Genomic DNA, 17,220 nt, shown 5'->3' on the forward strand with positions numbered 1-17,220 from the left:
ATGTATCTGTCACCGTTTTACTTTATTCTCTCTTTCCTCCCAAGGTATACCTTCACAGGTATCTATACGTTTGAGTCACTCACAAAAATAGTTGCCCGAGGCTTCGCTATAGACGGCTTCACCTTTCTCAGAGACCCATGGAACTGGCTGGATTTCATGGTCATCTCAATGGCGTAAGTATTTAAACTGCTTATTAGTAAGCATTAAAGAATGAAAATAATATAAACCTAGAGTACAAATAGCAACTATGAACAAATGTAAGAAGAAAAAAGCAAGAAACCAAAAAGGGGATTTCAACATTTTTAATAACAGTCTGACATTTGAGGCATGTGGACAGAAGGATGGCAAAATGGTAACAGAACTACAGACAGAGTACTAAAACACAGATATTACTAAATAACATTAATAATGAGTGTATTCCACTCAGGTGTGATTGTACCAGAGTCCTGTGCATGCTGGCTCACTCGAGACATATCAGTGGAACAGTCAATGAATTTATTGGTGACACCTGTGCTTTTACGGCTATGACGAGTCATGTTTCCTGTCGGAAAAGACATTTTAATTTCAAATCAGAATCAGCTTTATCGGCCAAGTTTGGGAATAAACTCCACCTTTTGTTTTCATCAAAACATTTGAAAAAGACAATATACAATAATAACCAGTATAATTTAACTCCAGTTGTTAAGTTACAACCAAAAGAGTTAAACAATCATTTGTAATTAGAGATGTTAGTGTTAATTATAATTTACTGATTCACTTGTTTTTTCTGTCAGTGAGTATCATAACACACGGCCATGTTTTGTTTGTTTGTTTGTTTTTTAAAAAACTGTTTTTAGAGTCTTTGGTGTGGTTATTTTATATTTAATGATGGACAGTACTCCCCAATCCAAATGCTTTTTTCTTTTTGTATGAACAACATACCCCAAAACCTGAGAGAACAATTCATATCAACACATTTAGCCATTATAGCAACAAACACACACTGCCATGGGACAGCTTTACAGTGGAGGGATAAACACCATTTTGTTTGCATGAGTCAGCCCCTCTAATATATATCATACTTTTTAAACTTGGTTCAACTCAGTATAGTAGTTGCTGACAAACTCATTAACCCCAAGCTTCTGATAGAGATGAGCCACCACAGTCGCAAAGCTGCAGTTACCCAACACCTACTCTGAGATTGGGTCGCACCAAACGTGTCACATCCCTTTTCAAAATGTATTTCATGTCCGTTATTAAATTTCATGTTATCTCCTCTTTGGGTGTGCATTTGTGGCACTGCCTACTGTTTGCAGCCATGTAATGACTACTACCACCACTACTACTACTACTACTACTACTACTAATACTAATACTAATACTAATAATAATGATAATAATAATAATAATAATAATAATAATAATAATAATAATCATCATCATCATCATCGGTATTAATATAGCACCTATGTTAACAAGGTATACAGGTGTTTGTACAAGTAAAATAAAATAAAATACTATATAGAGAAGTTAAAAAACAGTCAAAAAACATAATGCAAATACACAACACTGTACCAGTAAATTAAATTAAAATACCAAAAGAATGAAAGACTGAGTCATGCCTGTGTGACTGACAGGCTAGCCTAATTGGTTATTAAAACTTTAGAAATTTGGAGATGCTGTAAACATTTCATCCTACAGTTTTTTTCTTGATTTTAATGATTTACGGTGGGATGTTAGGTGATGAAAAGGTTCTATAGACACTGGCCTACACCACCTTCAATCCACATCAGTCCATGCTTCCATGATGTTAATGCTTATTAAGATATCATGTAACAATCTGTTCTTTCTTTCCTCTTTTCGGGATGGCTGCTGAGTAACTGTATCTTGATCCACCTTGCAGGTATATAACAGAGTTTGTAAACCTAGGCAATGTGTCAGCTCTGCGTACGTTCAGGGTTCTGAGGGCATTGAAAACAATTTCAGTTATCCCAGGTAAGACAGTCCAGGTGTTTGTGTTTGCGGGTGGGCGAGTCCCGGGGTTGATGTTAGGTGTGGTTTTGTTTCACTCCCTCTCTCCTCTTCCTCTTCCTTCTTCGTTCTCTTCCCACTGGTTGGACAGGCGTTCTTTCTCTCACCATGGTGTCCCCTCCTGGTCTTCGATGGTGGTGATGGTGTCGTGCTCTTGCGCGTACATGCGTGCGTGTGTGTGGTGTTATCGTGTGTGTTGTGTGTCATGGGGTTCTGTTTTGTGTCATCCTACCTTGTTACAGATATATAACAGAGTTTGTGGACCTTGGGAATGTCTCGGCGCTGAGAACGTTCAGGGTTCTCCGAGCATTAAAAACGATTTCTGTCATTCCAGGTGAGACTCCCATTTAAACACTAAGGCTGAGTTTACTTTATCTATTACCTGTTTTTATTTCTGATACTTGAACATTTGTTTATTTTTTTGAAAAAGAGGATGTTTTAGAATTTCTACATTATTTTGTTTTACTTTTGTTTCTATGACAATCAAAAATGGTAGCAATACATTTTTGATAGGCTTAGCAGTCTACTGGCAGTCTTGTGGGCTCAAACGTCCCATATCGGCAGCTGGGCTGTGTTCAACAGCTGTTTGTCTGTACAGATTTACCTCAAATGAGACAGAAATGAATGTCCAAAACAATGTGATAACATAGGAGAAGAGGTGAGATATTTTATCCTATGAGTTGAATGTCAGGATGATATCAGAGTGGTACAATAAACAAACTGATATGATCATCACATCTTTGCACATCTGGTTTGAGATCAGTTATATTTTATACATTGATTCAAATTCTCACAATCTATGACACTGCCTTCTTGTTTATTTGATTCCCTAAGACTGCCAAGCCTAATTTAAAAGACGCTGCATGAAGCTTTGAGACACATGCTTTTACAAGTTTGGCTTTAAGGGATGTTCATTTGGGTTTTGTTATCCTTTAATTATAACAGTTATTTGAGCCAGGCTTCAGATTTATTTTTTGAAGATCTTTGTCCATCCTGGGAGTGAAAGGGAAACATAAATAATAAATAGATACCATAGAGAAGCAACACATATCTTTTATGACCAGTAGTTATTATTATTTTTTCCTTTTTTTGACAAAAACAGAAAGCCAAAGCATATAGCCAAGACAGTGAATAAACAGAAAGGTACAGGACATAGCAATTAAACACATTAGGGTTGGTTGAAAGTGCCATCACTCCCTCAACACCCCCAACAGTCTGGTGGTTTCACCTTGTGCAGTCTAGATGGAGTCCAATTTACCCTATTTATGATCTTAAAATGGACAAGTCTTGTTCTAGGCTCTCTAGACATTTTTCTACCTCTGCGCCAGTGACAGCTGTGGCCGGAGGTGATTCGTTTTCGGGTTGTCCATCCGTCTGTCCATCTCATTCTTGTTACTGCGATATCACTGGAAGGCCTTCAGGAAATCTCTTAAAATTTGGCACAACCATCCACTTTGACTCAAGAATGAACTGATGGACAAAGGTGAAGATCTGACCCCACACCAGTCCCCTTCAAGTGAATGTGATGTCATAGGAATCCCTTGAGTGAATTTCATTACATCTGGCACAAATGTCCACTTGGAGTCATGGATGAACTGATGTTTCTCACAGAAAATGATTCATACATGTCTAAACAGTGATAACTTCCATTTCGCCTAAAAATATGATTAATACTAAATTCCCTCAAAGTCATCATATTATATGTGATGCAGAACGGATTGTTGTGGTGGAAATTGGTGGGGGAAAGACACAGGAACGCCATTCCTGAAGTAAAAGTTGGGAGGGAAGAATGTTTTTATAGGGTACTGCTGTCAGTATTGGTTGAAGGAAGATGTTCATGTATTTTCACTACTGGCAATCCAGAGGAGAGATCTCTCTTTCTCATGAGCCGATCATCTGTGCGATGTGTGATGGGCGGGGCGGCTCTCTCAGCCTGCACACTGGCACAGAGACCCTGAACTGATGATGGCACTCAAAAGTCTGTTTAAACTTCACTAGATTCACATTGTACTCCATGATAAAGTGTCTTTGGTTGATTGGCTATAGTCCATCTAGACCTATGCAGATGATGGAAAGTGTTCCGGTGCCGCCTCAGTGGTCAAATATTCTGTAGTTTAACAGTCATGGGGACTTAATATAATCAAGTGTATCCCTCAGATCATCAAACTCTCTGCGATTTCCTCCATCACCATGGGGTTAATACACATCACAGGTGGGAATTGCAAGAAAAAATGTGATGCTGCACTCATGCAGCATCTCCTTGCATTGCTTGTACTGCTGGCACCTGTCATTCACTGCCGTTGAGTACCTGGTCATACAGGAATCTAGCCACAATGGCCGTCTGCGGCTGTTCATCCACCCTACGTGAAGCTATGGTGTGCCCAGTCTATTGTTAGCCCCTATGTAAATTCAATTACCGATATCCTGGATCATAAATGAGAGGCCATTAGTATTAGGGGAAACCCACAAAAACTGTGTTGTTCCGACGCCCTCTTGAATCTTTGTAAGAGTGTTTCATCTCTGCCTGGATGGCGAGCGGCTTGGGTTTCATCGCCTCATTGGTTTCAAGGAAGTCGAGACAGCCTTCTACGTTGGTGAAGCGCGTGGTGATGACAGTTAGTTTGGACTTTGTGGACTTCTTCTTGTTCATTATTTTGTCCATCTGACATTTCTTTAAGATATCATCCGCCACCAGATTTGTGTCAGATTTGTGCTCGAAGTCTCTGTCTGTTCCGTTAGCTTTTTCCAAATTCAGTGTCACTTTGCTCGCCTCCACGCAATGAGGGTTTTGGACAGACGAGTTGGTATTCTTAGATGGACTGCATCTTATTCCTGCAATTTGGCAATTTGACTCTTTTTATATTATGTGTTGGCACAAGGATTATTAAAAAAAATGTTGTTCTTAGATGGCTCCGTGAGAATATTTCAGCCACCGTGGAGGAAAGATTTTCAAACAACCATTCTCCAGCTGAGTTCACATGACTCCTTCCAATAAGCAACATTGTATGCACATACGTATTTTTTTCCTAGGGAACACTGTAACACACTCAGTACAGTACAATAAGCTCAGCCTCCAGCATGTAGTGCTCAATTGTGCTCTGGGCTAAACAAGCTTGTGGCCTCGTCCAGCATTGCAAGAATGGGAGAAAAGGGATGCCTGGGATGGAAACGGCTCTTCAGTTAAGGCAAGGTCACCATTGCAGTTTACAGACAGGTGATGCTGACACACAGTCAATTCCTTCAGCCTTGGCGTTTAAATGACCTGCATGCCACCTCTCATTGCCCCCCCCCCCCCCCAAACCCCCAAGCCTCTTCCTCGCCTGTCCTTTCTTTCTCCTCTTCACTTACTGCTTCCTTGACTGAGCCTGTGCGCTGTTTGCTGTTTGTGGTGCTGCTGCGTTCAGCTGTTGGATTCAGTGTAATTATAAACTGCAGTTAGTGAGGAATGTTCCCATAGATGGACACAAGGAGTGAAGGGTATCATGGGAATACTATTCCCATGATACAATTTCTCCTCTCCAGATGGATCCTAAATACAGCCATAGTGCTGTTTGTTCTTCCTCAGTGGAAAACGCTTCCTAAAATTAAGCCTTTCATGCACAAGACAAGACAAGAGGTAGTAAAAATGAAAATATGTCTTTCTGATGGAACATCCCATGCAGCTGCAGTGCTCGTTGTGGTGTTTTATGAAAAAAACTGAATGTGACCTCTACATCTGTGTTCAACTTGAATGCTCTATCATAGTAAAATCAATGTGCTGTTAGTACCTACTAGATTATAATGTCTTTGATTTTATGAAATGTTTCTAGAAATATATATTTTTGATAGCCACTGAAAATCTGCACTGAATACACCAATCCCACCAAAAATGTATATTTCAGAGACTACAAAAGTACCGACATAGTATATCTACATCTGCTCAGGTGATAAAAAGCTGCCAGGTGGAGTTTGAATAAACTTTTGTAGTCAGTTCTAGTGCATCTATGCACCATCATTTCTCCAGAGATGACTTTTTTTATGGAATGAGGTTTTTCTATTATGCTCAGATGTTAGGAAATAGGCACAATACAAGTGTTTTGTCATTTGTTTATAACATCAGTCATGACTTAACAAGTGACAATCAAAAGGTAGGGAAAACTCATCTGATCTGCTTCATTAGGACAGTAATGCCCAGTTTAAGAATAAAGACCTAACAAATTTGCAACTGAGCCACTCCCACTTCAAAGTAGTGAAAATAGCACAGACAAAGACACAAATACAAAAATCTCTCAAGTGAATGTTATGTTTATGCAGGATAAGATCAAAGTTTATCAGGGCTTTTAATATGAAGTATCTATGTCTAAAGGACCACCTTAGAGGTGTTTAGACTGATCTCCTTGTCTTTGTTATACTATAAGAAGCATATTTGCACCAGGTTCTGTTCATGCCCCATACATTTTTAAGCCTAATGTTACACGAACAGGCCAGCATTAACCCAGTAAAAGACTTATTTTGGTCACAATCATTCTCTTAACCAATAGTATTAACAAATATGGTGGACAAGTAAAGCAGTGAGAATAATTTTTGTTTTGTTATTGACCTCCAAGAGGAAATCCAGTAATGATATTGGATCATTCTAGTAGCCCAAAGCCTATCCAAATGAACATGTAAAGTAACAACCTTGAGAAAATTGGCACAGGAAAGGAGACAGGGTTTCTCCTCCCCAGGAGATGCAGAGATGCAAGACAACATGTTCTTCTGCCTCCCAGCTGCAGAGTTGTACCTGCAGACAACAACTGGAGATATTAAGCTCCCTCACCAACACACGCTCACACACACAGGCTTTATTTTTTATTACCTTATCAGAATACCTATGCCATTATTGCACCACGCTTACATGATTTATGTTTGGATATCAGAGAATTCCAGTTTCAACGCTAGATACCTTTCACACCCAAACGGGTTCTCAGCTTTCTTTCTGAAGTCTTTGCTCTAGGCTGTATCATGTTGTTACAGAGCAGTAGCATATTATTAATTGATTACATTTTATTATTTATTAAATAAACCTTTAGGAATTACCTATTTACATTTGTCTGATAATATGGTGAACATTTATACATGATTTAAAGTCCCAAGATATATAACATCAGTGCAAGAAAAAAATCATCTGGTAAAGCTGCAAAACAAATAGCTACATTTAAAATTGAACAATAAACGTATTGCTTTCTGCATGATCAGTTATAACCCACTCTATCTTTACATCAAAACAGAGCCCCTATCTGTCAATTGGGATTATTTTAGCATACTGTTAAGGTGTTAAAATTACAGTCTCTGTTTGTGCATTAATCATAGGTAGAGTGCTAAATACCCACAGTATGCTGAGCAGCTATCTGAATAATTAATTGAGAAGAGACAACAGCCTGAACTACTGATTTATATCAAGGCAGTAATGACAGGAGCAGCACAACAATAAGCACCGACTACATCACTGGTTTTATATACGAAAGGAATTTCTGGTGTCGAGGCCTTGTAGCGCTGGGCGTAGGTGCTCAAGAAAATTCTGATGCCTGCCAAGTTTAGATTTATGTAAGAGCCTGCACAGCACAGGGTTAAATACAGGATTAGATATATGTTACCTAACTTAACTTTTTTGATGCGTGACTTCAGTCAGTTCTGAATTCAGCTTGTGCACTCTTGCAGTGCCAAAAGTTGCAATTCTTTTTATTTGTGTCTATCTCTGTGTGGGTGTGTGCATGTGTGTGTGTCTGTGTGTGCATTTGAATTTGTATGTACGCGTGTATGTGTATGTGAGCCTGCCTGTTTTCATGTATGTGCATACCTGCACATTTGCGTGTCTGTGTGTGCGTGTATATTAATTGACAGGCCTGAAGACCATTGTGGGTGCTCTGATCCAGTCTGTGAAGAAGCTGTCGGATGTGATGATCCTGACCGTCTTCTGTCTCAGCGTCTTTGCTCTGATTGGACTGCAGCTCTTCATGGGGAACCTGCGGCAGAAGTGTGTAATCTGGCCAATCAACATGACCGATCAGTACCTGGCAAATGGCAGCAGGGGGTTTGATTGGGACGAATACATCATGAATGACAGTGAGTGATTACCTTGACACCTGGACAACTACTTGCACATGATTACGTAAATGGCGCACAATAGAACGTGTGTTCATCTTGGCAATTTCTTTTCTCTCCGTAACATTTTTTTGTGTTGCTCATATAAAAGAAATAACAGACAAATTAACTATTTAAGGTTACACAGACATTTTCTGCCCACTGGCTAATGCAAGTGTTTTCTTTTCATAGCTAATTTCTACTTCCTCCCTGGTCAGCTTGATGCTCTACTATGTGGAAATAGTTCTGACTCAGGGTAAGTCAGTGCTTCATTCACTCTATGCATGTCTCCATATTTATGCTTTAATGTTTTAAGATGTCTCCAATTTCTCTGTTGTTCTGTTACGCATCTTGTGATGCGATCATCAGTGGTGTAACAAGGGGTCATTGGGTGTTTTGGAAGTAGCCTGGTGGTCAACAGGTCACCCTTCTTGATCCAAAGCCTTCTTGATGCCTTTTCTGCAGCATCGTCTGACATTTCTATGCAGTCCTGTGATGCCAAGGAGACGCCAAAAAATAGCCAGGTCTCTACGAACTTCCTGAGCCTCTTTGATCGACTCAGTGACCACCTGACACCCATGAGAGTCCTTTTTTTTCAACAACGGTGTTCATGTATGAGTTCTTCAGGTGTTAGTTTATCAGATGCTGTGTAACGATACTGAAGAATATATCAATAGAGAGCTGCTCACCAGTGCTTGCATTCTTCTTGAGAATCCGAGCACCCTCTGCAGATCGCCTCATTGGGGCTACAGTTTCTCCTCCGGATCATTTTGAGGATCCTCCACAGTCATCACAGTCATTTCTAGACCTTTTAAAGTTCTCTACTAGGGCCAGGGGGCAAGCTTGTTTTTGTACCCTGCTGGCTACCTTGATCTCCTTCAAGGTTGCGTTCTTGTTGTTGAACTCGATTGTGAGCTTGTGATATCAAAGCCTCAGTCTTCATCAAGTCTCAGTACCGCTCTACATCGCTCTTTTGGATGTGCCAGGTGGCCACTTTGCCTCTTTCTATTCAGGTTGTCTGTGAAGTCAAAGGGTGTCTGCCATGTATGCCACTTCCTCTCTCTCTCTCTGCCCCTTCTTTGGAGCCATTCTGCTGTGCAGAGGGTTATGAGATTCCTCCTCATGATGTTCTGAAGATCTGCTAAGGTTACCTCCTTCTTCCTCTTTCCCTTGTAATTAGAGATTTCAACTCCTGTCTCAGCTGGCTGATTATGTTCTCTCACCAGGTTACCTGCTGCTACTTAACTCTAAACCTCTATGTAAAAACATTGGCGATAATGGTTGACATTAAAGGTCCAGTGTGTAGGGTTTAGCGGGATCTATTGGTAGAAATGGAATATAATATTCATAATTATGTTTTCATTAGTGTATAATCTCCTGAAACTATGAATCTCATTTTTTGTTACCTTAGAATGAGCCCTTTATATCTACAGAGTGAGCAGAGTCTGGCATGTTGCACCGCCATGTTTCTAATGGACAAACCGAACACTGGCTCAAGAAAGAGCTTTGGGCGTTTCTCACATTTTTAGAGGCCACCGTAGGTTCTAGTGTAGGTGAGCCGAGGGATATTCAGTTTGGTTGCAATCTGCAACCTCACAACAAGGTTTCACTAGACCCTACAAACTGGACCTTTACTGGAGCTTTTAATATGCAATATTCCTGGCTGTGGCTTCAAAGATCCTGTCCACGTCCTCCGTCAAATTGGAACCACTCTCTGTTCGCTGCTGGACACTTGACCCAAAATGTTCAGATCTCCCTTGGCATGGAACTCGGGTGTGATCCGTTGCACTGTGGGGTGACTCTAGGACTTTACACCATACACAAAAATGCTAATTAGCTTTTAACCAGTTGTCATTACAGGTACTAAAAACACCAAATTGCTGTCAATGAGTACACATGCTCATACACATACTATTGTGACAGACATGTATTCACAATTCATGAGCCAGACTTGTCTGCTTTTGAAATGGTCATAAAATATTAAGGTAAATTATATCATACTGCGGTGTACACACAAACAACAACTATAAAAACACACTTATCAAGACTTTTTTCAGGCTTGATGTCCTGGTCCCGCTGTACCTTCAACTTCAAGTGTTGCCTGTATCTGTAACTGTATTGATACTGAAGAGGCACATTTCACTCATTTGTTAAGTTACAGTTTTTTTTTCCTGTGTCTTCCTTTTAGACGATGTCCAGAGGGCTTTATGTGTATGAAAGCTGGAAGGAACCCCAACTATGGTTACACCAGCTTTGACAGCTTTGGATGGGCTTTCCTCACCCTCTTTCGCCTCATGACCCAAGACTTCTGGGAGAATCTCTACATGCTGGTAAAATATGTTTTACTTAATTCCTCTGTCTTTTCTCTTCAGTCTCAAATGGAAACATAAATGTCCAGAGGGAGGAAAGAATACCATGTCACATTAGACCTATGGTCGAAGCCTTTGACCCTTCTTACACTGGTTTTAGAGACCTTACTCAGAAAAGTAAAACACTCACTAAGCAGTAGTAATGATTTTGTCCTCACTTCATCATAAAAAATATATACATCATCATCACCCTAAAACCTGAATGAATCAGCAAAAGTGCCTCTCAGCAGCTCTCTCCCTCAGTTCATTTGCCCTCTGAATAGAAGGGAAGGAAGGACAGCTGATCCGAAACACTGTAGCTAGGAGTGTGTGACTAGCCACCATAATTTTGTTCGGCTTTCATGCGCAGAGAAAAGAACTTCTGAATTCTGAAATGTGTCATTTACATTTGCACTGAAGCAATGAACAAACATGAATTCATTTTTGTTAAATGACCTCTGGAACAGTCACATCTCTATGTTAAATTAACCAGTATGACATCACATGCATGTGCAAAATATATCACATGTGCACAGATGTCTGTAATGTTAAATTGCACTACCATGACACTGCACTATCCTTCCTCCTCCTCCAGACCTGCACCACCGCAGCCATAACAGATTCACTTCATTTGGCAAATAGGCCAGTCACTGTTTCAGTGTGTGTGTATGTGTGTCTGTGTGCTTAAAAGTGGGAATTCCTGTTCTCTAAGGCTTCTTCCCTGTCTGGAGGTTTTCCTGGAAAGAAAACATGAAACAGATAGAAGCACCAGCAATGCTGACACAGCATGTATACATACGTATACATATACATATACATATACATATACATACATACAGAACCTCTTACAGAGTCATGCACAAAAACAACAACTCATAAACCTAAAACAAATGCTTTACCAGGATACATTCCATTTATATCTTATCAAAAGGACAAAATGTCTGTTTGATTATTTTTATGTTACTTCACCCTAAATGTCTGATTCGTTCTCATTATTTGGTCTTTGTGTGTCTGTTAGACACTTCGAGCTGCAGGGAAGACCTACATGATCTTCTTTGTGCTGGTCATCTTTGTGGGTTCCTTCTACCTGGTGAATCTCATCTTGGCTGTGGTGGCCATGGCTTATGAGGAGCAGAACCAGGCTACTATTGAGGAGGCTGAGCAGAAAGAGGCTGAATTCAAGGCTATGCTGGAGCAGCTCAAGAAGCAGCAGGAGGAGACACAGGTTGGTCTCACTCTGTCTCACATTCATACACCTTTAATCATTTTTCATAGTTCTTGATTATCATTTGCCTTGTTTTTTTCTCAGGCTGCTGCCATGGCGACATCTGCAGGCACGGTGTCAGAGGTTGCGTTAGAGGATGAAGGAGGGGGGCACTTGTCCCGCAGCTCCTCTGAGGTCTCCAAGCTGAGCTCCAAGAGTGCCAAAGAACGTCGGAATCGCAAGAAGAAATGGCGTCAGAAAGAGCAGGAGAAAGAGAAGGGAGACAGCGAGAAGGTTGTTAAGTCTGAGTCAGACGATGGCAGCAAGAAAAGCACCATTCGTTTTCCAGGAAGCCGGCTGGGGAGGAAGACATCCATCATGAACCAGGTAAAATGAATCAGTGAAACTATACAGCAAATGCTCACTGCGGTTTGACGTAGCTTATGCAAATAAATCTGCGGCTGCTTCTGAACTCATTATTAGTGACCTTATAGGAATTGTTTCAACATCATACAGCCTCCTCCACATGACCAAGCTGAGGTAGATCAGGTCTCCGATTGTATCCGGTTATCCAGTTCACTGTGTCCTCACCATGGCTCTCCTCTCTTGAGCCATTTCCACCGTGAGGCTCTTTCTGCTGCTTCAGTGGTATCGCTGATGGCTTTTCGACACCATTGATTAGTGTATTGTAAGCTCTGGCTAGAGATCGGGCTGTGAAGGCCCTTCATCCAACATCAACCAGCAGACCTTGCTCTCTGCCCACGTTACTTGCACTTGCCAACTACTACCTTTGTGGGTTTCCTCTCAAAGTGATCTTCCCAAGGTCACGTTTCTCTCCTGAGTGTTTTTTAAATGCTATGCTTTTGCGAAGACCTGCCCTGCTCAGCCTCTGATTGGCTAGTACTAGTTGCCTTTGCCCTTCTTTGCCTTTGATTGGTTTACCCTGATATTCTTACCCCAACCCCAACCAATCTTATTTCCCATGCCTATGTCCAGCTCTCCATTTGGTAACTACTTTCACCAGCGTTACTGCATCAGTTCTCTGGTCCTAGCCACCTTGAATTCCTTCCTCAGTTTTTGAGTGGTAGCTGTGGCTTATTACTTCGCCCGTAGAGTGTGATGCTCCTCAGACTGCTATGTAGCTCTCCAAGGCTTCAATCCAAGGTTGAGTGTGGCACTTGGCAAACCAGGAGTGGCCACAGGATTTTGGACTTAATTGCATGTTGGTGCAGCCACGCCTTGACTGGTCATTAATTCAGCTATCCCATGGATTTAACAAGGAAAGTGTTGGAGGCGGAGTCCCTTTGATTCCTTTGAAAGCTGCTAAGTGGAGAAAGAAGCCAAAAAAGCTTGACATCCTGGGTATTAAATTACATTGATCTTCTGCATTCTGGGGCCCATAGAGCCTGTGCACTAGAGACTTCCGCTGGTCGAACCAGCTAAGGCAGGTTAAGCACTCGGCTAACTTGAATGGGGATAAAATGATTTAATCTTGCAGCTCCTCCAGATTTTTCAAGTGTAATGAAACCGAATGGCTCAAACTATGACAGTGAAACAAGTTATTTCACGTGGGGTTGTGATGCTTGTGATGCGATCCGTGTTGACTATCAGGCCCTCCATAAAAGCCCTTTTTGGTTGTTGGCAATGGCCAAGTTTGGTCTTGGGCTCTCTTCATTCATGCAGTCATTCATTGCCAGAGAAAACAAGATGACAGAGATGGTACAGCCAGTTATACAGTTATGCACTATAATATTACTTTGAGGATACAACAAAACAACTGGCTATACTCCAGATCAGAACATCACCAAACGCTTGCATTGGGCCGCAATTGTGTTCTGTTCTTTCATTTACATATGAATTAACACTGTGCTGGAATATTTTAAACAAGGATAAAATTGTTCATCATGGTCAGATTATTGGTTGAATTGTGGGATATAACCATTAGTATAATTACTAGATTCTTAGGGTTAGGGGTTAGGGTTAGACAAAAATGGCAAAAATGACGAGGAAACGACTATGAATTTATTAAATAATCTGAACAATAATTTTGTATGATTTCATTGTCATTTTACAATAAACATTGCACATATGCATGTTGTAACAGTAATTGAACATGATAATGATTCATCATTATCATGTTGATGACTCAATTACTGTTACAACATGCACTCTTCCTCTCCTATTCCTATCATTGTTGTTTGACTCGTTTTGTGGAGGAAACACCGTAGCTGTGGTATCTTTATGTTAAACAAAAGGTAGAAAATTTTACACAATTTTATATTGCTACAAAAGAATCAAAGCTATATTGTCATGTTATTTCCCTTTATCTGACGAATTTTACCATTGAGATTGCTTGAGATTACTTACTTTTTTCTCTCTGCCCTCTTTACCGTCAGCCCTTTATATCCACACATATAACACACAATAACTCGTCAACTATCCCTCTCTGAATCTGTCTTTTCTTCCTCAGTCACTACTCAGCATCCCAGGCTCTCCCTTCATGTCGCGTCACAACAGCCGGAGCAGCATCTTCAGCTTCAAAGGCCGTTCCAAGGACATGGGCTCCGAGAACGAGTTCGCCGACGACGAGCACAGCACAGTTGAGGAGAGCGAAGACCGACGAGGCTCCCTGTTTATCCCTTACCGCCGCAACAGCTACAGTGGCTATAGCCAAGGCTCGTCACGCATCCACCCCCTGGCACCCCACTCTGGAGGGAAGAGGAACAGCACAGTGGACTGCAATGGCGTGGTGTCTCTCATCGGCCCTGGGCCCGGCAGACGGCTTCTGCCTGAGGTGAAAATAGATAAGGCAGCCACTGATGACAGTGTAAGGACGTCCATGGGACACCTATACAGTTTAGGCATGATGGTGGTGGCCCCGGTCTCTGCAGCTTCTCCTTCACAACCTCCTCCCCTTGGCTCTTGTTCCTCTTTTTCCCTGAACTCAGAAGCTCCCTTTTCCTCTCCTGAATATCTAGATTCTGTCTTATAATTTAATCTTCCGCTTCCACTTCCACCCTGATCTGATGCCCTTTTTATGCTGCTACTTCTTTAACAGCTCTAGAAGGCACTAACCAAATGAAACAGTATCCACAAAGTCACTGCTTTATCAGCATCATGATGATCATTTCATTCATATCTAACAGTTACGCAATATGTTGTCAGCCCCCTAGTTCTGCTAACAGTTCTATCACCAAGCTTACACACAGACATTCATTAGAAATATATCTATTAAAACCTTTTACAGGACAGAAACTCACTTCCTACTTCTAACATTTCATTCTTAGGGTCTTTCACATTCAGGCCCTGTCTTTCTCCCTCCTTCTCTCCTTTTTGTCCTCATTTATCCTTCTGCTCCTGAGCCAAAGGATTTTGCAAAAACAAATCTGAAACTTTCTTCTATAACAATATTTCTCCTCATTCTAGCTAGCATGGTAGACCCCTCTTTAATTCTCAACCAATCTACCTGCTTATATCTTTTTACCTCTCTTAAAATGTAGCATGGTGTAGCAGCAAATGTTGTCTTGAATTCCCCTCTGTTCTTGACCAGCATGCTATTGCATGCAGTTTAATGTTGTAAACTCAGCGGTTGTAGTTTAGTTATGTCATGCGCAGGCCAAGGGTTAAGACAGCGTGCCGTAAATTCTCAAACAAAAGCCAATACTTCAGTGATGCCAGCTTACTGAAATATGTAGAAAATAGAGGAAATTATAAGTAAAAATCTTTCTCAAATAGTAGCTTGTTTTAGAGACCTGGTTATTTCTTCAGTTGTGGTAAGTTAAGGCAACTATTTGAGAATTTACAGTATGAATTTGAAGTGTGTTGTGTGCTATGTTGCAGGAAATGCTTAAATTGAACAAATTAGGTAATTTTGGGGAATCATACATTGTAAAAAAGGTTTGATGATAAAATGAAACGAAAAGCTACATTCATTAGATTCATCTTCGAAGCAGGCTTTGGCATCATTTATCATTTAGATAGCTGAAGAGCATGAGTTTTAACGTGTGATGTTCGTAAGTATGCATTCATGTGAGCACTCTCTCACTGACATTGTGTCTTTCTCTGAGTACAGACTACTGATGTGGAGATTAAGAAGAAGCACTCTGGTTCCCTCATGGTATCTGTGGATCAGCTAAACTCCTCCTTCAAAGGAAAGGACCGTGCCAACAGTCAGATGAGCGTAGTCACCAACACACTGTTAGAGGGTACAGACCTTGCTTGTGTATCTTTTAAAGGTCCCATATTGTAGAGAATGAGTTTCTTTTGGGTCTCAGTGCTATATAAATACCTTGAAAGTATCAAATGCTCCCAGCCTTCATTCAAAAACTGCCTTCAAATGAGCCATCAGGAGTTCTTTAAGGTTGTGATGTCATAACTATACAGTCTCCATCCAAACATGCCAGAATTGAGGTGCTGCAGCAATGGACACTATAAGAAGAAAACAAATGTGTTTTTTGAACATTTAAGCATGTAAACAATATCTGGAAGGCACCTGAAATAAATGTATGAACCTGAAAATGTGTATGATATGGGACCTTTAACATGTTTCCTGCCTTAGCAAGTTGTACAAGTTGCATTTTATTTTAACCTGACCCAGATATGATGATAGCCAGCTGTGGTCTAGATGTTTCACTCCTTACTGTTTGCAATTATACCTCAAATTGACATTTTCCTCATGCAGACAAGGCTTCCAGATACAGATGGTGTCTGTTGCTCACCAGGAAGTTTATCATCCAATAAATTCTGAAAAAAAATCAGCTTGTTTGACACTAGGGACTCACTCCTAACTGTTTTTTTTTTTTTTCACACCCTTTTTGCTTTTCGGTCCTCCTCATCTGTCCCTGCAGAGCTGGAGGAGTCTCAAAGGAAGTGCCCACCCTGTTGGTACAAGTTTTCTAATACGGTCCTCATCTGGGAGTGCTGTCCCATATGGCTAAAGATCAAGCACATAGTCTACTTGATTGTCATGGACCCATTCGTTGACCTAGCCATCACCATCTGTATCGTCCTCAACACCCTCTTCATGGCCATGGAGCACTACCCGATGACTGAGCATTTCGAGGGTGTCCTGGCCACTGGAAACCTGGTGAGAAACTGCAGTTCTTCTTCTGTCCTCTCTTGTATCACTGCCATTTGTCTTTGTAAGTTTTTATGCCTCATTATCCCTCTCAGGAGTTACAGAAGCATTGCAGGTTCAGTTTGCTCCACCTACATAACCTCAAACCAATACATCAATGCATCATTTGGTATGTGCACTTAAGATATACACGCTTAGTGTATATAAGACTCTGATGGGGTCTCATTAAAGATTTATTTCCATTTTAATGCAGCCAGCCAGCCTGCTCCCCAAACTCTCATCACCCCCACTCAGGTCACTCTCCTGCTTCCGCTGCATCCTGCTTACCTCAACTCTTCGGAGCTCTATCTAACTCACTCTCTCTCTCTCTCTCTCTCTCTCTCTCTCTCTTTTCCTCTCTCTTTCGCTCTCTTTCTTACACACACACACACACACACACACAAAATCACAGTCATGCTAATAAGGCTTGCCACTGATCT

The 17,220-nt window shown here is 41.0% G+C and overlaps 1 protein-coding gene across 8 annotated transcripts in view; it reads left to right on the forward strand.

Annotated features, from left to right (window-relative positions):
- scn8ab (sodium channel, voltage gated, type VIII, alpha subunit b) overlaps positions 1-17,220 on the forward strand; it is a 48,086-nt gene that overhangs the window by 12,732 nt on the left and 18,134 nt on the right. For 4 of the 8 annotated variants that reach the window (XM_073468152.1, XM_073468148.1, XM_073468154.1 and 1 more), the window contains exons 4-13: positions 45-173; positions 1,883-1,974; positions 7,873-8,094; positions 8,305-8,368; positions 10,301-10,442; positions 11,479-11,685; positions 11,770-12,051; positions 14,135-14,458; positions 15,737-15,869; positions 16,512-16,750. In XM_073468152.1, coding sequence (XP_073324253.1) covers positions 45-173; positions 1,883-1,974; positions 7,873-8,094; positions 8,305-8,368; positions 10,301-10,442; positions 11,479-11,685; positions 11,770-12,051; positions 14,135-14,458; positions 15,737-15,869; positions 16,512-16,750 — 1,834 coding nt within the window. Of the gene's footprint in view, positions 1-44; positions 174-1,882; positions 1,975-2,252; positions 2,345-7,872; positions 8,095-8,304; positions 8,369-10,300; positions 10,443-11,478; positions 11,686-11,769; positions 12,052-14,134; positions 14,492-15,736; positions 15,870-16,511; positions 16,751-17,220 lie in introns of all 8 variants that reach the window. The other 4 variants (XM_073468150.1, XM_073468147.1, XM_073468153.1 and 1 more) reach the window with 2 other exon arrangements.

Source organism: Pagrus major, chromosome 6 (assembly GCF_040436345.1).
Source record: "Pagrus major chromosome 6, Pma_NU_1.0".
Lineage (NCBI taxonomy): Eukaryota > Metazoa > Chordata > Actinopteri > Spariformes > Sparidae > Pagrus > Pagrus major.